This window comes from Carcharodon carcharias, chromosome 16 (assembly GCF_017639515.1).
Source record: "Carcharodon carcharias isolate sCarCar2 chromosome 16, sCarCar2.pri, whole genome shotgun sequence".
NCBI lineage: Eukaryota > Metazoa > Chordata > Chondrichthyes > Lamniformes > Lamnidae > Carcharodon > Carcharodon carcharias.
The window spans coordinates 74,022,776-74,047,226 of NC_054482.1; the positions used below are offsets into that span (position 1 = coordinate 74,022,776).

General features: G+C 42.2%; 1 protein-coding gene across 4 annotated transcripts in view; it reads right to left on the reverse strand.

Moving 5' to 3' along the window:
* The window catches only part of eps15 (epidermal growth factor receptor pathway substrate 15), a 176,852-nt gene extending 160,032 nt beyond the window's left edge, over positions 1-16,820 (reverse strand). For 3 of the 4 annotated variants that reach the window (XM_041208187.1, XM_041208185.1, XM_041208183.1), the window contains exon 1: positions 16,758-16,820. In XM_041208187.1, coding sequence (XP_041064121.1) covers positions 16,758-16,784 — 27 coding nt within the window. In that variant the 5' untranslated portion in view covers positions 16,785-16,820. Of the gene's footprint in view, positions 1-16,167; positions 16,186-16,757 lie in introns of those variants that run through there. The other variant, XM_041208184.1, reaches the window with a different exon arrangement.
* Positions 16,821-24,451: the final 7,631 nt, after the last annotated feature.

Here is a 24,451-nt window from a genome sequence, read left to right on the forward strand (position 1 = left end):
TTTTGCGCAGTTTTGGTCTCCTTACCGAAGAAAGGATATACTTGCCATAGAGGGAGTGCAGCGAAGGTTCACCAGACTGATTCCTGGGATGGCAGGATTGTTATATGAGAAAGGATTGGGCCAACTAAGCCTGTATTCACTGGAGTTTAGAAAAGTGAGAGGAGATCTCGTTGAAACATATAAAATTCTGACAGGGATGGACAGACTGGATGCAGGGATTATATTTCCTCTGGCTGGGGAGTCTAGAACAAGGGGTGACAGTCTCAGGATATGGGGTAGACCATTTAGGACTGAGATGAGGAGGAAATTTTTCACTCGGAAGGTGGTGAACCTATGGAATTCTCTACAGAAGGCTGTGAAGGCCAAGTCACTGAATATATGTAAGAAGGAAATTGATAGATTTCTGCACTCTAAATGAGTCAAGAGATATGGGGAGTGCGCAGGAGTACGGTATTGAGATAGAGGATCAGCCATGATCATACTGAACGGTGGAGCAGGTGTGAAGGGCCAAATGACCTACTCCTGCTCCTATTTTCTATGTTCCTATGTTTCAATTTACTCAGCCTCTCATCATAGGATAACCCAACCTCATCCCAGGAACCAATTTAATGAACCTTTGCCTTACTGCCTTCAGTGCAAGTATATCCTTTCTTAAATGTAGAGACCAAAACTGCACACAGTACTCTAAATACAGTCTCACCAAAACCATGTATCATTGTAGCAAGACTTCCTTATTCCTATATTCTAATCTCCTTCCAATAAAGGCCAACATGCCAGTTGTCTTCCTAATTGCTTGCTGTGCATGCATGCTAACTTCTGTGTTCCTTATACAAACAAACCCAAGTCTCCTTGAACATCAACACTTACAAGTTTCTCACCTTTTAAAAAATATTATGCTTTTCTATTATTACAACCAAAGTGAATAACTTCACATTTCCCTCCATTATTCTCCATCTACCATCATGCTGCCCACTCAATTAACCTGTCTATATCTCTTTACAACCTTTCGGTGTCTTCTCCACAGCATACCATTCCATCTATCTTTGTATCATCAGCAAACTTAGATACTTTACTCTGTCTCTTCGTCTAATTCTTTAATATCGATTACAAATAGCCTGAGGCCCTCTCATAATATCAGATACTTGGAGAAGATGCTGAAGGTGACCCTGGAACTATCTCCATGATGCTGTCTTTAATAATGGATAGAAGTAGAAAAACTTTGACCACTCATGTCAGCAAATTGTCCTGATCACCATTACCCAATCCATATCCCTTCACCCGTGCAATTTAATTTTGAATATTGACATAATTTCTGTCTCAACAACCACTCTCTTTTATTTTATGTCATAATCTGCACTGCGCTAATAAAATATCTCAATCCTTCAAGTTTGTGTTTATATTTTCTCATACCAGGCAGTATCCTAACTATCTGTGTTTAACCCGCTAAAGGCATAATAACATTGCCAATAGTATGGAGTCCAACATTGCATTGTTCTCTGACTGAGAACCAATTAAGGTTTTATACAAGTTTATCATCAACTCTTGGCTTCTATATTCTTCTTTCAAACGCTCTCTCCCTGTCTGTGCTCTTTCTGTTCATTTCATCTCCTTCATTTCCTCTTTGTCTTTTGGATGAGACATTAAACAGAGGCTCTGTCAGAACTCTCAGGTGGATATAAAAGATTCCATTGAACCATGCTGAAGGGCAGGGGGGTTATATTGGTATCCTGGCCAATATTTATCCCTCAATCAACTTTGCAAATACAGATTATCTGGTCATCATCACATTGCTGTTTGTGGAGCTTGCTGTGTGCATATTGGCTGTCGCACTGCCTGCATTACAACAGTAACTACACTTCGAAAGCACTGCCTGCATTACAACAGTAACTACACTTCGAAAGCACTTCATTGGCTGTAAAGCGCTTTGGGACATCCTGCAGTTGTGAAAGGTGCAATATAAATGCAAGTCTTTCTTTTCGCTGCGTTAAGAATGAAGCACACTAATCATCAGCAGAAAAACAGCAGCATGGAAAATCATGTTTTAATGCAAGCACAAATCCAACCAAGGTAAATTCAAACTCTAATTCAAGCATCTTAGCCTTCTTCAGATAGTTTTAAGCATATTTGCTTCACTAAGCCCCCACCTGACATTTTATTTGAATAACTCACAAACAGTGCAGCACCAGATCTATTATTAGAAAAGTTTCTCAATCACAGCTAAACTGTAGTCAATCCTTTTTTACTATTCTTTTCAATCAGCAAATCTCTGCCCTCAAAATATTTAATGTTGGGAAATTCTGAACACTATTCACTGAATACTGTGGTGCTCTACAGTCTAATGCACTGAAAACATACTGGATCAATTCTGTACAGGATAACACATGTTGACAATACAATCCTTGGTTTCAACAGTTTACAAAATAGCACAATGACTGGAATTGAACTTTGCCTGAAGGTTCACAATCAATTAGTCTACTCCTAACAATTCAAAGATGCTTTTCTTTGGTTAAAAAGATGATTTGTCCACCAATTTGAATTAAACAACATAAATACTCAGGAAAGAATTTAGTGCTAACAAGAGTGAATCATCAGATTTTTAACTGAAGTAAAGAATTAGACTCCATGTTTTTTAATTGTTTCTCAGGATGTGGGTGTCATTGGCTAGGCCTAATTGCCCTTGAGAAGGTGGTGGTGAGCCACCTTCTCGAACCTCTGCAGCCCATGTGGTGTAGGTACACCCACATTGCTGTTGGGAAGGGAGTTCCAGGATTTTGACCCAGCAACAAAGAAGGAATGGTATACAGTTCCAATTCAGGACTGGGGTGTGACTTGGGAGGGGAATTTGCAGGCAGTGTATCCATGCATCTGCTGCTCTTGTCCTTCTAGGTGGTAGAGGTTGCGGGTTTGGAAGGTGCTCCCTAATGAGCCTTGGTGAGTTCCTGCAATGCACCTTGTAGATGGTGTATACTGCTGCCATTGTGCGTTGGTGGTGAAGGCAGTGAATGTTTAAGGTGGTGGATGGGGTGCTAATCAGGTGGGCTGCTTTGCCCTGGGGTGATGTCGAGCTTCGACTGTTTTGGGAGCTGCACTCATCCAAACAAGTGGAGAATGTTCCATCACACTCCTGACTTGTGCCTTGGAGATGGTGGACAGACTTTGGGGAGTCAGGAAGTGAGTTCCTCAGCATAGAATTCACTACCTCTGAATTACTCCCTGTAGCCACAGTATTTATATGGCTGGCCCAGTTAAGTTTCTGGCCAATGATGACCTCAGCATGATGGGTGATTCAGCAATGTTAATGCCATTAAATATCATGGGGAAATGGTTAACTGCTCTCTTGTTGGAGATAGTCATTGACTGGCACTTTTGTGATATGAATGTTACTTGCCACTTACCAAGCCTGAATGTTGTCCAGGTCTTGCTGCATATGGACACATACTGCTTCAGTATCTGAAGAGTTAAAAATGGTACTGAACACTGTACAATCATCAGCGAAAATCCCCATTTCTGACCTTATGATGGAAGGTCATTGATGAAGCAGCAGAAGATAGCTGGACCTAAGACACTTCCCTGAGGAACTCTTCAGTGATGTCCCAGACTGAGATGATTGACCTCCACCAACCACAACCGTCTTCCTTCGTGCTTGGTATGATGCCAGCCAGGGGAGCATTTTCCCCCCAATTTCCATTGAGTTCAGTTTTGCTGGGGCTCCTTGATGCCACAACTCGGTCAAACTTGATTGATGTCAAAGACAATCGCTCTCACCTCCCCTCGAGTTCAGCTTTTTTGTCCATGTTTGGCCAAGATTTTAATGAGAACAAGAGCTGAATGGCCCCGGCAGAACCCAAACTGAGCGTCAGTGAGCAGGTTATTGCTGTGCCCGTGCCACTTAATACCACTGTTGATGACCTCTTCCATCACTTTCCTCTTGATCAAGAGTAGACTGATGGAGCAATAATTAGCTGGTTTCAATTTGTCTTGATTTTTGTGGACAGGACATACCAGGGCAATCTTCCACAGTGTTAGACAGATGCCAGTGTTGTAGTTGTACTAGAACAACTGGGCTGGGGGGCAGCTAGTTCTCAAGCACAATCTTCAGTACTACTGCCGTAATGTTGTCAGAGCCCACAGCCTTTGCAGTATCCAATATCTTCAGCCATTTCTTGCTATCAAAAGTAAATTGAATTGGCTGAAGACTTGCATCTGGGGTCTCGGGAAAAGGCCAAGATACATCATCCATTCAGTACTTCTAGCTAAACACTGTTGCACTGATGTATTGGGCTCCCTCATCATCAAGGATGGGGATATTTGTGGAGTCTCTTCTTCCTCCAGTTAATTGCTTAATTATCCACCACCATTCATGACTGGAGACAGGACTGCAAATCTTTGATCTGATCCACTGATTATGAGAACACTTCGTTCTGCCAATCGCATGCTGCTCCAGCTGTTTGCCCAGTAGCTTCACCAGACAAATGACACCTCATTTTTAGATATGTCTGGAGTTGCTCCTGGCATGTCCTCCTGCACTTTTTAATGAACCAGGTTTAACCCCCCCAGCTTGATGGTGATGAAGAAGTGTGGGATATGCTGGGCCATGAGGTTACAAATTGTGGTTGAATACAATTCCAATGGTTCATAGGACCTCATGGATGCCCAGTTCTGAGTTGCGAGATCTGTTTTAAATCTATCTCATTTGGTAAGGGATAGTCCACACACAACACGATGGAGGGTATCCTCAATGTGAAGATGGGGCTTTGTCTCCACAAGGACTGTGTGGTCATCACTCCTACCAATACAGTCATGGATAGATGCATCTACAACAGGTAGATTTTTGAGGATGAGGTCACATTTTTCTCTCTTGTTGGTTCCCTCACCACCTCCTGCAGGCCCAGTCTAACATCCACGCCCTTCAGGACTTGGTCAGCTCGGTCAGTAGTACTACCAAACCACTCCTGCTGATGGAAGTGAAGTCCCCCAACCTCAATATATCTTCCAATTGATGTTCAACATGGAAGAATATTGATTCATCATCTGAGAGGGGCGGTAAATGTTTTGACCTGATGCTATGAGACTTGAAGGCATCTAGAGTCAACATTGAGGACTCCCAAGGCAACTCCCTCCTGACTATGCCGCCACTTTTGGTGGATCTGTCCTGCCAGTGGAACAGGACATATCCGAGGATGGTGAAGGTAGTTTCTGGGACATTGCCTGCAAGGTATGATTCGGTGAGTATGAGTATATCAGGCTGCTGGACTAGTCTGTGGGACAGTTCTCCCAATTTTGGCACAAGCCTCCAGTATTATTAAGGAGGACTTTGCAGAGTCGACATGGCTAGGTATGCCATTGTCATTTCTGTTTCCTAGATCAAAGCTGGGTAATCCATCTGGTCTCATTCCTTTTTGACTTTGTAGCAGTTTAGTACAACTGAGTGGCTTGCTAGGGCATTTCAGAGGGCATTTAACAGTCAACCATACCTGTGGGGGTCTGGAGTTACATTTAGGCAAGACCAAGTAAGGACAGCAAATTTCCTTCCCTGGAGGACATCAATGAATCAGATCAGTTTTTAAGACCATCAACAATGGTTTCATGGTCACCATTTAGCTTTTAATTCCAGATTTATTAATTATTTGAACTTAAATTCCACCAGCTATCTTGGTGGGATTTGAACCCGCATCCCCAGAATATTAGCCTGGGCCTCTGGATTACTAGTCCAGTGATATTACCACTATGCGACCGTCTCCCCCATGTCATACAACTTTATTTCCTAAAAAGACAGATGAAATGTGCAGTAGAGGCACTGTGACAGAAATGAAAGAGTGAAGTGAATAGGAATGAACAGCTGAAAGGTTTATGGCTATTAACTTAGAGCAGTGTTGTCCAGAGAAAAACCACTGACCAGCCAGAGACATGGCTACAGTGGCACCATTTTAGCTGCATAAACAAATTTTATTGGGAGATGTTATATATACAATATTACAAATGTACTTCATGTGTGCATTTACTTAAATACCTTGTGAAAAACCCCCAAGAGGAAAAAAGCTTACCTTAAGTTTAAATCGGAGTGTGGGAACTACAGTTCCCAACCGGCTTCGGGACCTCTGTGCATGCGCCGTCTGTAGAATGGCCACACATGCGCAGTTGCTGATTTCACAGTCTTCAGGCTGGGAACTGTGCGAATGCACAGTTCATTTTTAAAAATTCTTTTAAGTTGGTAGCTGGTCCTGCACGCCTGCGCAAAAAAAAGGAGGAAAAGTGAAAGTGCACAAAATTGGAGGTCAGGTGTCCTGAAAAGGAGCGCCATTCGAGAGAAGGTGTCCCACAGAGCAGGACATCGGGAGAAGCTCACAGAAGGTCCCAAGGCAGTGACAAAAACATGGGTCAGAAACAAATCCCAGAAGACAGTCCTAGGCAAAGGACAAGGACAGAGATCATAAACAGATCCTGTCAAACAAAGTTGAGAAAAAGAGCAGGGCAATTGGCTCCGAGTTAAAATGAAAGCTGCGTGGAGCAGACTTGAAGCAAAGTGAGCTCAGGAGAAGCTTGAAGATCTGAGGAGGCAGCTGTGACTCTGCTTGGCATGGCTGAATAGCTGAAATTGTGCTTGGAAGGTAAAGGTGAACCTCAGGTGTACACGCAGATCCACGGAAAAGTATACATCAGAAAGCAAGATTGAAAACCTGGAGGTGGATCCTTGTTGAAGGCGCTCGAGTGGAAGCGACGTTTAGGAAATAATTCCAAGGTGAGTTTCAAATAATTCCAAGTGTGGAGATTGGAAGCCCTTGAGAGAAAGACAGAGTTTCAGAAAGGCCAGTTGGCTCACAGTGTAACAAGCATGTGTGGGAGGGGTGGGTTGATGAGAAATCCATTGGTAACATCTGTCACTCATTTTGGGGTGTGGTGTGTCCGACCACAGTTCGCCTATTAGTTCATACTTACCCTGAATATTAGAGTATAAGATAGATATTGTAAATTGTGTTATCTTTATGAATTTGTATGTATCTGTAAAAGAGTGGAGGAATAGGTGTGATTTGAATCATTTACTGAGGTTTGTTTTGAAATCTTTACAACCTTTTTGTCTGGTGTAAAATAGTTCATTTCTTCTTGTTTAATAAACGTTTTATTCTTTGTGTTAAAAGTACATTAGTGTGTGTTCAGTAACTGCCCTCCATGATTTCTAAAACAAAATAAAAGTTAGGATCTATCAAGCTAAGTTTCACTCTGGGGTCTGACTTGTCCAGTATTAACATCAGCTGGATCATAACAATCTGACATCATTCAGTGTGAAACTTTGAAGTCTTTTTCTTTCACTAAAGTTTGGAATTTTGGCATGAATTCATCAGGCATAGCACATCTTGGGGCAGTTGCTGGGTTTTTGTCCAGCAGTTGCAAGTGATACTTTGACTTCACATTGCTTGCTGAGAATAATGATTCACACAATAAGATTTGTGAGGTATGTCCCTGTTCTGCAACCAGGACAGTCCTTGTCTTTTGCCATTGTGCCATGTTGTAATCGCTCGTCATTCATGAGGCATGCTAGCTTCTACTGGGCTGGAGCAATTATTCTTTATTGGTTAATCTGACCATGACAAAAATCTAGATTGATGTCCCTGTCACTGAACTCAATATCCACTTCCTCCACTATGTACTACTTGCGAAGCCATGCTTTATATCAAAAATTACTTTATGTATTCACTGATTGAAAACCACTGGTTGAGTTTAAAGACTAAAACAGCAGTTGCTAAGAAGACTGCTGAGCGTCAGGTAATTTGTAAATTGTGTTATCTTTATGAATTTGTACATATCTGTAAAGGGATGGAGGAATAGGTGTGATTTGAATCGTTTCCTGAGGTTTGTATTGAAATCTTTACAACCTCTTTGTCTGGTGTAATATAGTTCATTTTTTCTTGTTTAATAAACATTTTATTCTTTGTGTTAAAAGTACATTAATTTCTGCACAGACTAAGAATTATCTCAAGTCTCCGGAAAGTTTTTAATTAATGACCACAGGTGGAGTGCCCTCCCTTGAATGGGCATGCTGGAAATGAAACCACTTGTCGAATTTACACTTCTTCTTGTCTGTGCACTTACCAAACTCAAAATCCATTGGCTCTGAAACTCAGTCTCTAAGCTTGATACTTAATAAAGAGAGCTGCAGAGAAACCAATGCATCATAACAGGTGTGAACAGCTACCATGCATTCCACATTGTATAGCAATGGTTACTGACTTTGAATTATTTGTGTGGACAATAGAGGTATTGATCATGTGGTCTCATGATCCAAACTGACTTCAGATAACAAATCTTACTACTCTAAGAACCAGGGGAAATAAGCCAATCTGCAGATGAACAGAACAGAAGGCCCCTGAGTCAACACCCTCTCTCTCCCCCACTCTTCAACCATCCTGCAAGCTCAACTCTGTCTGCTTTTTGACTATCCACATGCCACAGATAGAGATTTTTAAAACATTAATCCAGCAGCTACTGTCTCCATCAATATCTTTAAACTGCTTCAATGACAAATCCTGAGGGATCACTGAGCTTAGCCTGGATCCATCCAAGTCATCAACCTATGAGATCTAACCTCTCACTCTGTAACTTATTGGTATGTGCATGTACATGAAAGTTGGAGCATTTTTATTGTTTTTCTTAGACCGAGTTAAGTAGAACAAATACTATCCTCTTTTTCTTTTTAAAAACTCAAAGAGGCCTAAGTTTTTTTTTACAGTCACAGTACGTAAATGGTTAAACACTCACTGAAGTGGCAACCATATTCTTTTTTACAAATCTGTTGCGAGCAAACGAGGAGTCAGAAAAAATGTGGAGCCATTCTGCCTCACTCACCTGCTTGAAGCAACTATCTATAGACAACACTACAACAATTCATCAAGCTTACTTCAACAATATCCAACAGCCCTCTAACCTCTACCATCAACAAAGAGCAGAAACCGCAAGGGAACTACTTCTAAATTTCCCTCCAGGGACACAGCAATCTAGTCTGAAGATAGAAAAACAAAATTCTCAGATACTTCCTGAGAAAAGGTCATCAACTTGAAATGTAGGCTGTTTCCCTTTCCAAAGGCAAGTACACATGCAGTAAACATGCAAACATATGAATCAGGAGCAGGACTTGGCCATTTGGCCCCTCAAGCTTGCTCCATCATTCAATAAGATCATAGCTGATCTGATTGTGGCTTCAACTCCCCATTCCTGCCTATCCCCAAGGAGAGAGCACAGAAGTCTGAAAACAGCACGAGAGGCGAGAGCAGTGGGAATCTGAAAAACAGTGTGAGAGCAGAGAGTAGCAGGAGTCTGAAAGCAGCATGACAGGAGAGAGCAGGGGAGTCTGAAAACAGTGCAAGAGGAAAGAGCAGCGTGAGTCTAAAAACCATTTCCACTGCTGAAGAAACTGAGTTAAAAATACAACCGTGGCATCACAGGAAACTACTAAACTGATTGGCCAGTAACTGCTTGGTGTAAGGGACAGTATATTAATAGCTAGCTTAGGACACAAGAGTTTAAGTATATATATAAATATAAGAACTAAAAGTTTAAGATAATTTAAAAATAAAATAATTAAAATAAATACCTAACACACATATCTGTGTAATTAAGTATAACTTTTAGTTGTACATGGTGCAAGCATTTAATAAGCACTGTAAATTCTAGATACATAGGAATTATTCTAAGTTAATTCAGAAAGTAATTAGATTAAATTAACTAAATAACATAAGTAATAACGGCAGGACAGGTGTTATGTTGCAGCTGTGGAATGTGGGGCCCTATGGACACCAAAGCAATCCAGGACAAACACATCTGCAGAAAGTGTAAGCAGCTAGAGGGATTCCAGATCAGGATTACTGATCTGGAAGCCGAACTGCAGATGCTGTGCAACGTAAGGGAGGGGGAGCAATTCCTGGACACTTTTTTTCCAGAAGACGGTCATACCTCTTAGAATAGGGTCGTCTGTTTTGGTCAGCAGTGAGGGACAGGGGGATGTGACTGGCAGTGAGGTAGATAAAGGGATCGAGCAGACAGTGGTGTAGGAGCTTCAGACTTTGCGATTGTCAAGCAGGTTTGAGGTGTTCACAACCTGTGTGGACAAAAGCAAGGTCTGCAAGATAGATGAGCTGACTGGCCATGGCACCATGGTACAGGAAGCTGTTCAAGCGGGGAGCAAAAAGCAATGTGATGGTAATAGGGGACAGTACAGTGAGGGGGATTGACACAATTCTCTGCAGCAAAGAACAAGAATCCAGACGGCTGTTAACTGCCCGTTGCCAGGGTTCAGAACATCTGCTCAGGGCTGGAGAGGAACTCAGAGTGGGAGGGGGAGGATCCATATGTCATGGTTATGTAATGCCAATGGCATAGGGACATGATAAAGAAGGAGGTTCTACATAATCAGTATGAGGAGCTAGGCACCAAATTAAGAAGCAGAACATCAAAGGTAACAATCTCTAGAAGGCAAATTTGCATAAGGCAAATAAGATTAGAGAGATGACTCTAGATGAGAGAAGGCTTAAAGACTGGTGTGGGAGAAGTAAGTTATGGCTTGTGGGCACCAGTGCTGGGGAAAGTGGAGGCTATACCATTGGGATGGTCTACACCTGAACCATGCTGCGGCCGGTGTTCTTACAAGCCGCATAACTAGGGAAGTAGAGAGGGTTTTAACCTAAATATTGGGGCACAAGGGATCAATTCAGGAAAACGTGGTAAATTCGAGAGTAGAGACAAGGCAAGAGAGGGAGGTATTAATGTGGGAAATGATAAACAGACCATGGCAGGAAGGAACAGTACAAATCTAAAAGTAAATCAGTAGACAAGGCTAGATGTTACAAAATAATAAAAGGACAAAATGTATTTATTATACATCATGAAATCTTGTAACAACACTGGCAGGTAAGATATTGAAAGATGACTAACTAGTGGAAAACTTCTCCCTACAGCAACACTATCCTGGATCATCTTGCTAACTGAGATACTAGCTGCCAATCTGCATTAAAGGCAGGAGATTGTACGGTATGCTGAAATCCAATGCTGGGTCAGGACTGCATGGCAACATACCATACAGAGATTTAGATGAACAAAATCACAAGAAAAGAGAAAAGCAGATTATATAATAACAAAGCTAGCCTAATCTTTCACATCACATCTTTTCACAACAGCGTCAAAGTCAGTCGTGCTACAGTTGCTGCCACTCTGAGTTAGCAGGGGCTTTAACAATCCAGGCTCACATCCAATGCAGTATTGAGTGCGTGCTGCACTGTTAGAGGTGTCGTCTTTCTGATGATGCATCAAACCAAGGACCCGTCTGACCTCTCAGGTGAGCATAAAAGATCCCATGGCACTATTTCAAAGAGCAGGGAGGTTATCCCCGGTATTCTGGTCAATATTTATCCTTCAATCAATATCACAAAACTAAACTATCAAGCTATTATCACATCGCAGTGGGAGCTCGCTGTGTGACTACTGGCTGCTCCGTCTCCTACATTAGAACATCACTAAGCTTCCAGAAACACTTCATTAGTTGTAAAATACTATGGAACATTTGGTGGTTATGAAAGGTGCTATATAAATGCAAGTTTTTTTCCCCTCAAACCCCTGCTGTGTCACAATGTTATCATTTAGTATCTAAAACTATAGATGGTACTTACAATCTCAGGCCACAGATGAATATTTTTTGTATAATGGTGATATCTAATATTGCATTTAAAAGAGGTGGGTCAGCCTAGAAAACAATAACGCTCTTCCTGTCAGATTACTTAATGAACACTACTTATCCCAAAGTAGTAAAATATTGGCATAAGCATCAAACAGACTCAAAAGGCAAAAAAAAGTGGCAAGACAAATATAATTGGCAATTGTTTTGACAATAACAGAAGATACAAACTAAATGGCAAAAAGGCCAAAAAGACGTACAGAACAAAAATATAAGTGACTGCTTGACCAAAGTGAGATTGTAATAAACTGCGTAAATCTTAATTTCAACGTTCACAAAGTCCTCTGAATTTCTAACATAATCAACCTTCATACCCAGAAATCATGTGCTACATATGCAGGATTCAGGAGGTGTTTTGGTCTCCCAGAATCAATATGCTACAATGTATCTAGGTTACAATTTTTTTTTCAGTGAGAAAGGAGGGCATTTTATATGTTAAAAAAACCTTAACCGTCAACAGAACCAGAATATCTCCAACTCCTGAATGTTTTTATCTGTCACACTTTTCAAACAAGGAGAAAGCCAAGGTCTGACTTGTAGACTGAACATGTCAAATTCTCACCTCACCCTATGTTCACTTAACAGCAATTCAATTTGTGACCCCAAAAGAACACAACAGAAAACACTGTGCAATACTTGATATAATGCTCCTGTGTAAAGCATATGGACTTCCAAAAGATGTTTAATAAAGTGCCATTTAACAGGCTTGTCAGCAAAGATAAAGCCCATGGAAAAAAAAAAGAGACATTTGGCTGAGTGACAAGAAACAGAGTAATGATGAACAGTTGTTTTCCAGACAGGAGGTAGGGATATAGTGGGGTTCCCCAGAGGTTGGTACTAGGACTACTGCTTTTCTTGATCTAAAGGTCTAGATTTGTCCAGGGCACAATATCAAAATTTGCAGATGCCACCAGAGTTGGAAGTATTGTGAACTGTGAGGAGAACGGAGACGGACTTCAAAAAAGATAGACAAACACATGACAGATTAAATTTAAAGCAAAGAAGTGTGAAGTGATTAATTTTGGGAAGAAGAATGAGGAGAGGCAATATAAAATAAAGGGTACCATTCTAAAATGGGTACAGGAGCAAAGGAAACCTGGGAGTTTATGCGCACAAATCATTGAAGTTGGCAGGGCAAATTGAGGAAGCAGTTAAAAAGGCATATGAGATCCTGGGCTTAGAATACAAAAGCAAGAAAATTATAGTGAACCTTTATAAAACATTGGTTCGACCTGAACTGGAGTAGTGTCCAATTCTGGACACTGCACTTTAGGAAGTAGGTGAAGGCATCAGAGAGGGTACAGAAAAGATTTACAAGAATGGTTCCAGGGATGAGGGACTTCAGTTATGAGGATAGATTAGAGAAGCTGGGGCTGTTGTGCTTTTAGAAGAGAAGATTAAGCAGAGATTTGATAGCAGTCTTCAAAATCATGAGGAGTCTGGACAGATAGGGAGAAGCTGTCTGCACCGGCCGAAGGGTCAAGAACCAAAGGACAATGATTTAAGGTGAATGGCAAAAGAACCAAAGGCAATAGGAGGAAAAACACATTACAAAATAATGTTGAGGATCTGGAATGCACATCCCAAGAATGTCAGATTGGCATCCTGTTATCTGCGGGAGATGATGAGAATACAGCCTCAAATCTTTGGGGAGGCGAGTTGAGATATTACACCTCTTTGTGCCTTTCCAGAAATGGCTTCTTCAGCCATACAAGGTTGTTTTTTAATATTCATTCATTGGATGTAGGCCAGCATTTACTGCCCATCCCTAAGTACCCTTGAGAAGGTGGTGGTGATCTGCCTGCTTGAACTGCTGCAATCCATGTGGTGTAGGTACATCCATAGTTCTTTTAGGGAGGGAGTTCCAGAATTTTGACCCAACGACAGTGAAGGAACGGCGATATATTTCCAAGTCAGGATGGTGTGTGGCTTGGAGGGGAACTTCCTGGTGTTGGCCTTGTCATGCATCTGCTGCTCCTGTCCTTCTAGATGATAGCAGTAATGGGTTTGGAAGGTGCTGTCCGAAGAGACTTGGCATGTTCCTGCAGATGCTGCTGCTGTGCATCGGTGGAGGAGGGAGTGAATTCTTGCTGGGGGGGTGCGAGTCAAGCAGGCTGCTTTGTCCTGGATGGTGTCAAGTTTCTTGAGTTTTGTTGGAGCTGCACACATCCAGGCAAGTGGAGAGTATTCAATCACACTCCTGACTTGTGCCTTGTAGATAGTGAACAGGTTTTTTTTGGGGGGGGTGGGCAGGGGTTGTTCAGGCAGTCAGTTACTTGCCACAGGATTCCTAGCCTCTGACCTGTTTGTAGCCACAGTACGTATATGGTTATCCCAGTTAGGTTTCTGCTCAATGGTAACCACCAGGGTGTTGATAGTGGAGGATTCAGCAATGGTAATGCCATTGAATGTCAAGGGGCGATGTTAGTTTCTGTCTTGTTGAAGATGGTCTTTGCCTGGCAATTGTGTGCGAACGTTACTTGTCACTTGTCAGCCCAAGCCTGAATATTTTCCATGTTTTCTGGCATTTGGACATGGGCTGCTTCTATATCTGTTGAGTCACGAATGATGCTGAACATTGTGCAATCATTCGCAAACATCCCCACTTCTAACTTTACGATGGAAGGAAGATCATTGATGAAGCAGCCGAACATGTTTGGGCCGAGGACACTCCCTTGAGGAACTCCTGCAGTACTGTCCTGGAATGAGGTGACTGACCTGCAACAACCACCATCATCTTTCTTTATGCTAGATATGACTCCAACCAGTGGAGAGGTTTCCCTCTGATTTCCATCAACTCCAGTTTTGCTAGGGCTCCTTGATGTCATACTTGGTCAAATGCTGCCTTGATGTCAAGGACAGTCACTCTCACCTCATCTCTGGAGTTCAGCCTTTTTTGTCATGTTTGAGCCAATGTTGTAATGAGGTCAGCAACTGAGTGGCCTTGGCAGAACCCAAACTGAGCATCAATGAGCAGGTTATTGCTAATCAAGTGCCGCTTGATAGCACTGTTGATGACCTGTTCCATTACTTTATTGATGATCGAGAGTAGATTGATAGGGCAGTAATTGACTGGATTAGATTTGTCCGATTGTATTAGATTTGTCCTGTTTTTTATGTACAGGACATACCTGAGCAATTTTCCACAATGCCAGGTGAATGCCAGTGTTTTATCTGTACTGGGACAGCTTTGCTAGAAGGGTGGCAAGTTCTGGAGCACAAGTCTTCAATATTATTGCTGGAATATTGTCAGGGCCCATAGCCTTTGCAGTATCCAGTGCCTTCAGCTGTTTCTTAATATCATGTGGAGTGAATCGAATTGGCTGAAGATTGGCATCTGTTAGGGAGCTCCAAAGGAGGCGGAGATGGATAATCCACTCAGCACTTCTGGCTGAAGATTTTTGCAGATGCTTCAGCCTTATCTTTTGCGCTGTTGTGCTGGGCTCACCTATCATTGAGGAAGGGGATATTTGTGAAGTCTCCTGCTCCAGTGAGTTGTTTAATTGTCCACCATCATTCATGACTGGATGTGGCAAGACTGCAGAGCTTGGATCTGATCCGTTGGTTGTGAGATCGCTTAGCTCTGTCTATCACTTGTTGCTTGCGCTGTTTGGCATGCAAGTAGTCCGATATTATAGCTTTATGGTAATGGTAGAGTGGGGAATATGCCAGGCCATAAGGTTACAGATTGTGGTTGTATACAATTCTGCTGCTGCTGATGGCTCACAGCACCTCATGGATGCCTAATCTTCAGTTGCTAGATTTGTTCAAAATCTATGTGCCATACATGAAGTAAGAGCAAAGATGAAGTATTCTATTTGATTTTTTTGTCTGCATAGCTGGGCAGGATTTGGAGACCCAGACTTGCCCAGCATCTGCATCTCCCTCTCAACCTTATGACCTGAAAAGGAAGAGTGGGAGCCCCTACATCTGGAGACCACTCATTTGCAGAAGTTGCTTGCTTAAAAGGGTCACCTGCTCCCTATAGGGCTCCACTCCAGTAGCTTTGACTCTCCCAAGCCACAAGGCAGTGGCTAGATTTTACCCAGAGCTGGGACCTGGTTAACGGTCACCAGGGCACATCGACATGTTGGTGGGTCTGTATATCACATCTCGGGTCAAAGATTACTCTAAGATCTTCTGCAGTTCAGCCTAGGACCAAAGGGTGCCTAATTGCGTGTGTCACAGCTGATAACGTGATGAAGGCAGATTCAACCATGGCTTACACGAAGATATTGGATAATTGGCTAAAGAGAACAAAATTGCAGGGCTATAGGGAAAGAGGAGAATAGGACTTATTGCAGAATAGGAGTTATTGCTCTTGCAGATGAACACAACAGGCCAAATTGCCTCGTTCTGTGTTGTAATCATTGTGATTCTATTCTATGATATCATTTGACATAGCGATAGTAACATTTCAGGCAATCTGCTCCAAAAGCACTACTCACCATAAAACAGGGTTTTAGCAGGGCAAAGCATCAACCTGTGTAATGCACGATTTATGTGGAAATAAGTCTGGGCTTGAAGTTCGGCGTATATATAATGAGAAATAGCCAAAAGAAAAACACTAGTAATTGGACATCAGATCTAGATGCGAATACATGCCGTTTCCCCTAAATGAGACATTTACTTATGAAATGCCACATTAAGTCAAATCAGTGTAACATGTTCCTGATACAGTTTAAATCTTGCCGGTTTCGCCCTCCCAGTTGCAATAAAGTAACCACCTGGCCTATCCCACCCACACTTCTCTCCCGGCTTCTGAGTTTGCCCAGCGGTTATGTAGGCCCGGCAATTCCTCCAATCCCTCAACAAAATCGCAGTTTCCCACAAACTACGCCCACAGGTTTGTTTCCTTTTTTCCGGTTGTCGCTGCCGCACAAGCCCCATTGCAAAGCGAACTTTACAGAATAAAAATTCAATTACTCTCAACCACCGGGACCGCATTCCTTCGGCGCCCACTCCTTATTCTTCATCATAAATCATCGCAAATGTTATAATAACCCCAATGTTTTAAACAAGAAGGCCCAGTTTTTACCTGAGTGAGTGTAAACTGCCCCGCCATGCTGTTTCCTACACTTTAGCCCATCATGCACTGAAAAAGTTCGTGAACTTTAGGATCACAAATAAAACCTGGCACTGGATTTTCAGATGGAATAGATTACTTTAGGAGTTTAAGCATGCAGTTTGCTCACAAACAAATGAAAACTAAAAAAAAAATCAATACCCCCGCCCCATTCTAGCAGCCCATGCCAGCTCTTAAGAGCAAGCCAGGTGACCTGGCGATCATTTATCTCTCAATCTTTCGTTCTGTCATATGTCTCACGGCACTCCCCAAAGTCTGCTCACCATCTCTACAGCACAAGTCAGGAGTGTGATAGGATGTTCTACATTTGCCTGGATGAGTGCAGCTTCAACACCACCCAAGAAGTTCAACACCATTCAGAATAAAATAGCCCACTTGATTGGCACCCTATCCACCATCTTAAACATTCACTCCCTTGGCAGGTGCACCATGTGTGTACCATCTACAAGATAAACTGTAGCAACTTACCAAGGTTCCTTTGACATCAGCTTCCAAAGTCAGGCCCTCCTGGAAGGACAAGGGCAGCAGTTAAGGCACTTGGGAACACTTCAACCTACTAGTTCCACTGCAAGTTACACACTATCCTGACTTATAGAGGTATAATGCCATCCCTTCATCACCACTGGGTCAAACTCCTGGAACTCCCTTCCTAATAGCTTTGGAAGAATACTTTCACCACTTGGACTATAGTGGTTTCGGAAGGTGAATCAACACCACCTTCTCAAGAGCAAGCAAGGATAGGCAATAAATGCTGGCCTTACCAGTGATACCCACATCCCATGGACAAATAAATAAAAAGTTTTCTCCTGTGCCATCTTGATAGTGGCAGCACCCTGGCCTCTGAGTCAAAAGGTTGTTGGTCCAAGAATTTGATTGTATCATTTAGACTGACATGCCAGTGTAATACTGAGCAAGTTCTGTCTTGTTGGAATTGCAATCTTTTGGATCAAATGATAAGCCAAGGTTCTATCAGGTTGTTGTAGCAGATGTAAGGAAATTTATGTCTGTAATTGAAGAAAAGTAGGTAAGGTGACCTGGCAAATATTTATCTCTGAAAGAAATTAACGAGTTATCTTTGCTGTTTGTGGGACCTTGCTGCCACATTTGTCTACGTAAAAACAGAAATTAAACTTCAAAGTTTAGCTAAAAACTTAACAGACATGGATCACAAAATTCACTAACCTATGTCCATTCTAAAGTAATACAGGTAGCATTCAAACTTGGTGCTGCCTGCTAATTTAAATAATTGTGGCACATAGCCCAGCTCTGAACATGCTGTTGAGTGGCTGCATGACCTAGGAGGAAGTCCCAACTTGTACAAGGCTAGCCCCACTTAAAATTAGTACAGAAGTAAAGTACTGCAAATGATGGAAATCTGAAATAAAAATAGATAATACTGAAAAAAACTCAGCAGATCTGGCAGCATCTGTGGAAAGAGAAACAGAATTAATGTTTAAGCTGATGACCCTTCATCAGAATGTTTTGACAAAGGGTCATTGACCTGAAACATTAACTTTCTTTCTCCACCAGTGCTGCCAAAACTGCTGAATATTTCCAGCATTTTTTGTTTTTATACCACTTAAAGCTAACCAGCGCTACTTAAAGCCAATTTGTACCTCTTAAAGCAGAGGTGCATTCTGGCTACAGCAGACACTGGCCTAATTGTAGAAAAGTGTACACGAAGAGTGAAAATGACATGACACAGTAGAGTGCGGGCTCTCAGATTTTCTGATGTAGCACTTGAGGCCCTGGTGCAGGAGGTGGTCAGGAGGACAGATGTCTTGTACCCACAGGGGGCCCTCCAGATAAACAGAATGAAATGGATGCACATAGCTTTAGGAATCAATGCACACAGTATTATTCTAAGACCTGGATACAGTAATGCAAGATGCTTAATCACACAAGTGGTCAAGGATCACTGAATTCACTTTCAATTGCCATATCCTTACATGTGATCCATTAACCTCAGACATTGCTAAATTCACCACACCCCCCGACTTATCCACCAACAATATCTATCAAGCACATCACATACATTGCTTCGCCTCACCCTCATACACCTAGCACCACTGCAAGCCTCATAGCCATGATTCAACCTTGATAGACACATTACCCAAACTCTTATCTCCACGCTCATTGCTCTTCAAGAGAGAGGGAAGTGGGTCAAAATGGTACATAACCTGCAGCAGCAGTTAACCAACAGGGCACAGGTAGGGCTGCATGTCCCTACCCCCATGTAGGAGATGGAGGTTGCCATAATTGGGGCGGCTGTCACTGAGGCCAAGACCAAGAACAAACTGAAATCACAGAAGATAACAGTATGTTCCTGCTTATTCCACCTTTTCAAATCCCACTCCCCTGTCATCCCACAATTTCTTCTGATATGTAAGCTGCAGTTGGCCTAAGCATGCACTTCTTCTGCCACCCCCTTCCCCCACCCCCACCACCTCTACCACAACCCTACCCTTGTGCCTTCCTACTTTCAGATACCCAAGATCCATATCTGGTCAGGCATAAAGGCTAGGAAGAACAGAACACATGATGATGAAACACTATCACTTGATTGTTCACCTACAGACACTAGCTCAGATACTGACAGTACAGACACTTTACCATGTAGCATAGCAGCAGTATCTGCACATTGTGAGTCACCAGGTAGGAGTGACCTATGGCAAGGAAGGGGCGGAAGGTGCAGGTGCTAGCTTGCCAGAGGTGAGATCACACACAAATTCGGTTACCAAAGGATAGTTTCTATGGGACAGCGTACAGGAAAAAATTGATGGAAAGCCTGCAATCACTGTCAAAGAGCATGGGAGAGTCCAGCTCCAAATTGACACAGGGCTTTATACAGAGTTTGGAACCCTTCTCTTTCACTGTGAAAGTAGTGGCCAACTCAATGAGAACACTTGTGGACCCAACCATGATACAGTGCCTAATGACCAATGTCTCAGCTTCCATTGCAGCACAAGCAGAAGCCACCCAACATCTGAGTGTTCAGTAGAAGCTCAGACTGAGGCCATGGAGTCTCAGTTTGTCGCCATGCAGGCTCAGACTGCTGCCATTGTGGCTACAGATACAAGATCTCAAATCCTCTCAAAGCAGTCCGATAATCTGTGTTCCAACAGATTACTAGGATTGCTAAGGCACAACCTGGGGGGAAATCACAGCATCTCCTTGGAGCACAAATCTGCTGTCCTCTCTCAGGATGACAGCATTCATGTTCCCACTACTCCCACTCCACCAATGCCCCTGCTGTTGTCTGTCTGCCGGTCAGCTCAGACTGCTGTCACCCATGCCAAGGTGAAGTCCAAAGCTGGGCCTTCTAGGCCAAGAGTTGCTCTAGGGCATCCTGTAAGGCCATTTGCAGTCTCCCCCACTGTCAGCAGCCTTTCACCAGCCATGCTACGGTCACTTGGGTTAGCACTGTGCAGGAACACTAAGTCAAGCAAATACACTTCTTCCCTACTCCCAAGTTTCCTCCATTTTAAAACTTGTATTTATTCTCCCTGGTTCAATCTCCTTGGGTCATGTCCAAATACTTGAACCATTAAATAAACAAATTACTCACATAGTTCTAAATAACGCAGGAGGTGTTGCTGGAGTACTCCAGGATGAACTTCCCTGATTTTGTCTCTTTTTGCATTATATTTACTCAATAAACTGCCTTGATAAACCCAGGAAGTTCATATACAGGGAATCAAGTAGGATTCTACATCCCTGCGCTATCTAACACATTACTTGGCACATTAACTGTTCCACCCTGTGTCCCTGTTTCTAATCCAATTGTGTTGGCTTCAAGCAGGCTCTGGTAGAGTCTGTGCTCATAATGAATGCATTTATATAGTTACATGAACATTGTGAATAAATAAGTCAGGTCTAGAAATGACACCAGGAGTTAGAGAAGAAAATTATGTGTAAGAGAATTATAAAGGGGTGAGAAGAATCAAAGGCATCGCAATACAGGTGAAAAATTCAGTCAACTGGCATTAGGAAGTGCCAGCCCAACATTAGAACATATTAAATAGGAGCAGGATTAGGCCATTTGGCCGCTCAAGCCTGCCCTACCATTCAAAAAATTCATGGCTGGTCTGCCCAGGCAGATCAACTCCTCTTTCGTGCCAGCTCCTCATAGCCCTCAACTCCCCACTACTTCAAAAATCTATCCACCTTCTCTTTAAATACTTTCAGTAATCTAGCCTCCACAGCTCTCTGAGGTAGAGAATTCCAGACATTCACTGTAGAGACAAAATTCCTTCACATCTCCATTTTAAATGAGTGTCCCCTTATTCTGTAACTATGTCCCCTAGTTCAAGATTCTCCTACTAGTGGAAACATCTTCTCAGCAGCTACCCTGTCAAGCCCCATTGGAATCTTGTATATCTCAATAAGATCACCCCTCATTCTTCTAAACTCTAATGAATCAGGGCCTAACCTGTTTAATTGTTCTTGATAAGTCATCCCCTTCATCCCAGGAATCAGCCTGTGAATCTCTTTTGAACTGCCTCCAATGCCAGTATATCCTTTGTTAAATACAGGGACCAAAACTGTACACACTAATTCAGGTGAGGCCTCACTAACACCCTGTACAATTGTAACAAGACTTCCCAATTTTTAAACTCCAATCCCCCAAAAGTTCAGGCATTTGCCTTCTTAATTATTTGCTGTACCTGCATGCTAACTTTTTGTGTTTCATGCTCAAAAACACCCAGATCCCTCTGTGCTGCACTTTTCTGGAGTCTCTCTCCATTTAAATAATAGTCTGCCTTTTGATTCTTCCTACCCAAGTGCGTGACCTCACACTTTCCTACATTAAACTCCATCTGCCAAGTTTTGCTCACTCACTCAACCCATCTATATCCCCTTGCAGATTCCTTGTCCTCATCACAACATGCCTTCCCACCTATTTTTGTATCATCAGCAAATTTGGGTACATTACATTCTGCCCCCTCCTCGAAATCATTAATATAGATAGTAAATAATTGAGGCCCAAGGACTGATCCTTGTGGCACTCCACTAGTTATATCTTTCCAACCTGAAAAAGACCCAATAATCCCAACTCTCTGTCTTCTGTGTGTTAACCAATCCTCAATCAATGCTAATAGATTACCCCCAATACCGTGAGCTCCTATGTTGTGCAATAACTTTTTTATGTGGCACCTTATCAAATGCATTTTGGAAATCCAAATACACTACATCTACCAGTTTCCCTTTAACAGCTCTGCTTGTTATATCCTCAAAGAACTCTAGCAAATTCGTCAAACATGTTTTCCCTTCCATAAAACCATGTTGACACTGTTTGATTGCATTAAGCTTTTCTAAATGTCTTGCTATTTCTTCCTTAATAATGGACTCTAGCATTTTCCCAATGACAGACGGTAGGATGATTGGCCTATAGTTTCCTGCGTTTTGTCTCCCTCCCTTCTTGAACAGGGACCTCACATTAGTGGTTTTCCAATCTGCTGGGACCCTCCTGGAATTCAGCGAGTTCTAGAATATTTCAACCAATGCCTCCACTATATCTGCAGCCATTTCCTTTAAAGCCCTTGGATGCAGGCCATCAGGTCCTGGCAACTTGGCTGCCTTTAGTCCCATTAGTTTGTCAAATACCTTTTCCCTCGTGCTAGAGACTGTTACAAGATCTCTCCTTCCATTAGCACCTTACTTATCTGACATCTTCGGGATGTTTGTAGTGTCCTCCACCATAAAGACTGATGCAAAACATTGGTTCAAGTTATCTGCCATTCCCTGTTCCCTGATATCAATTCCTCAGTCGCATCTTCCAAGGGTCCCACGCTCACTTTGACCACTCTTTCTTTTTATATACCCATAGAAGCTCTTGCTGTTTGTTTTTATATTTCTCACCAATTTACTTTCATAATCAATTTTTGTCCTCTTTATTAGCTTTTTAGTCATCCGCTGCTGGTTCCTAAAAAATTCCCAATTCTCTGGTCTACCACTAGTTTCTGCTGCTTTGTATGCTTTAGTTTTTGATTGGATACTCTCCTTGACCACCTTTGTTAACCATGGGTTCATTCTGCTCATCGAGTCCTGGCTTTTGACCGGGGTAAATTTTTGCTGAGCTTTACGAAATATCTGCTACTGCTCATCCACTGACCTTCCCCTTAGTCTATTTTCCCAGCCTGCTTTACACAACTCCTTCTTCATACCTCTGTAATTGCCCTTATATAAGTTGAGGACACTGGTTTGAGACGAGTTGCTCGCCCTCAAACTGAAGTTGAAGGGAAAGACTGCCCTAGGTGCGGGAATGATTCTATAGAAAAATAATACACGATTAAGCACCTGACTCTTGTTTGATGAGAGCTGAAGCTGAGGTGATGTTGTATCAGTTGCTTACAAGAAGGGCTACCGTTTGTGCCAATCCATGGCATCATTGCAAAGGGCAGCAAGAAGGTGCAATTAAGTTTCAAGCCATATGCTGAGTATTACTGTCCTTGCAACTGCAAGCCCTCTGCTGAAAGGTAGATGCACATGGCCTTATATCAGTTGACACAGCTTGGTGTCTGCCTTAGAAGTGACCCAGTTCCTGACAAGACAAATCTCCATGCAAGTTCCTATGTGGATTTGCCAGAGTCTGAGAAATAATTGGTGACATTCCAAACAGACACCATTGGATTCTGATCACCCTGGTGCATGCCTTCTTTCATGCTGTATCATACAAGGTATTACATGCTGTGCTTCAGAAACCTTCCAGCAAAATCTTTATTCAAGTATTTGCATATCATTGTGATGTTTCTTGGGGTTTACTAGCACAGACACTTTTAGAAAGAGGGACCTTCACCTATGCTATGTTTGTTGATATGAGATATGTTAGAACCATGAATATAAAAGTCATAAATAAATCCAACTGGCAATTCAGGAGAAGTTTCTTTACTCAGAGTGGTTAGAATGTGGAATTCACTGCTCCAGGTAATAATTGTGACAAATAGTATAAGTTCCTTCAAAGGGAAGCTAGATCCTCACAATAGAGAGAAAGGATTAGGGGGATATATTGAGGGGTTAGATGAAGAAGGATAGGAAGAACCTTGTGGAGCATAAACACAGGTATGGACCCATTGTACCAAATGACCTATTTCTGTACTGTAAACAACTTCTTTCTTTTCCAAAAATATATTTTATTCATTAAATTCATAAAACTTTGTTACTTCAAAACTACAGAAAGTGCAATGAAATTCAGCTTGTCTCCATACAGTATTTTCCACAAAACATTTGCCTCAAAACAATTGTAATACTCTAGATATTTATAATGTACATTACATGTTCAGAATATAGCCCAGGGTTATATACAGATTCCAGGCCCTCGGTGTACTACAGTTGAAAGGCCTTAGACAACAATCTTTCCCCATTGCACCTCTGCTGTGGTTGCCCAAGCTTTAGTGCATCATTCAGCAAGCGTGGAGCAAGGCAATAGGGCTAGTTAACAAAATAAATAAGAGATTACAAAGGTAATTTAGTTAGATCATGGTAATTCAGCATTAGCTACTTGCTGATCATGAACTTACAGTTGAGATCAAATTGATCTTGATTGAAATTGATTGGCACTAATTTGGGAGTAGAATTGTGTACTGGTTGTTATGAGAGGCAAGTGTACTTAAATAACGCAGAGAATGGAAGTTCAGATTTCAGTA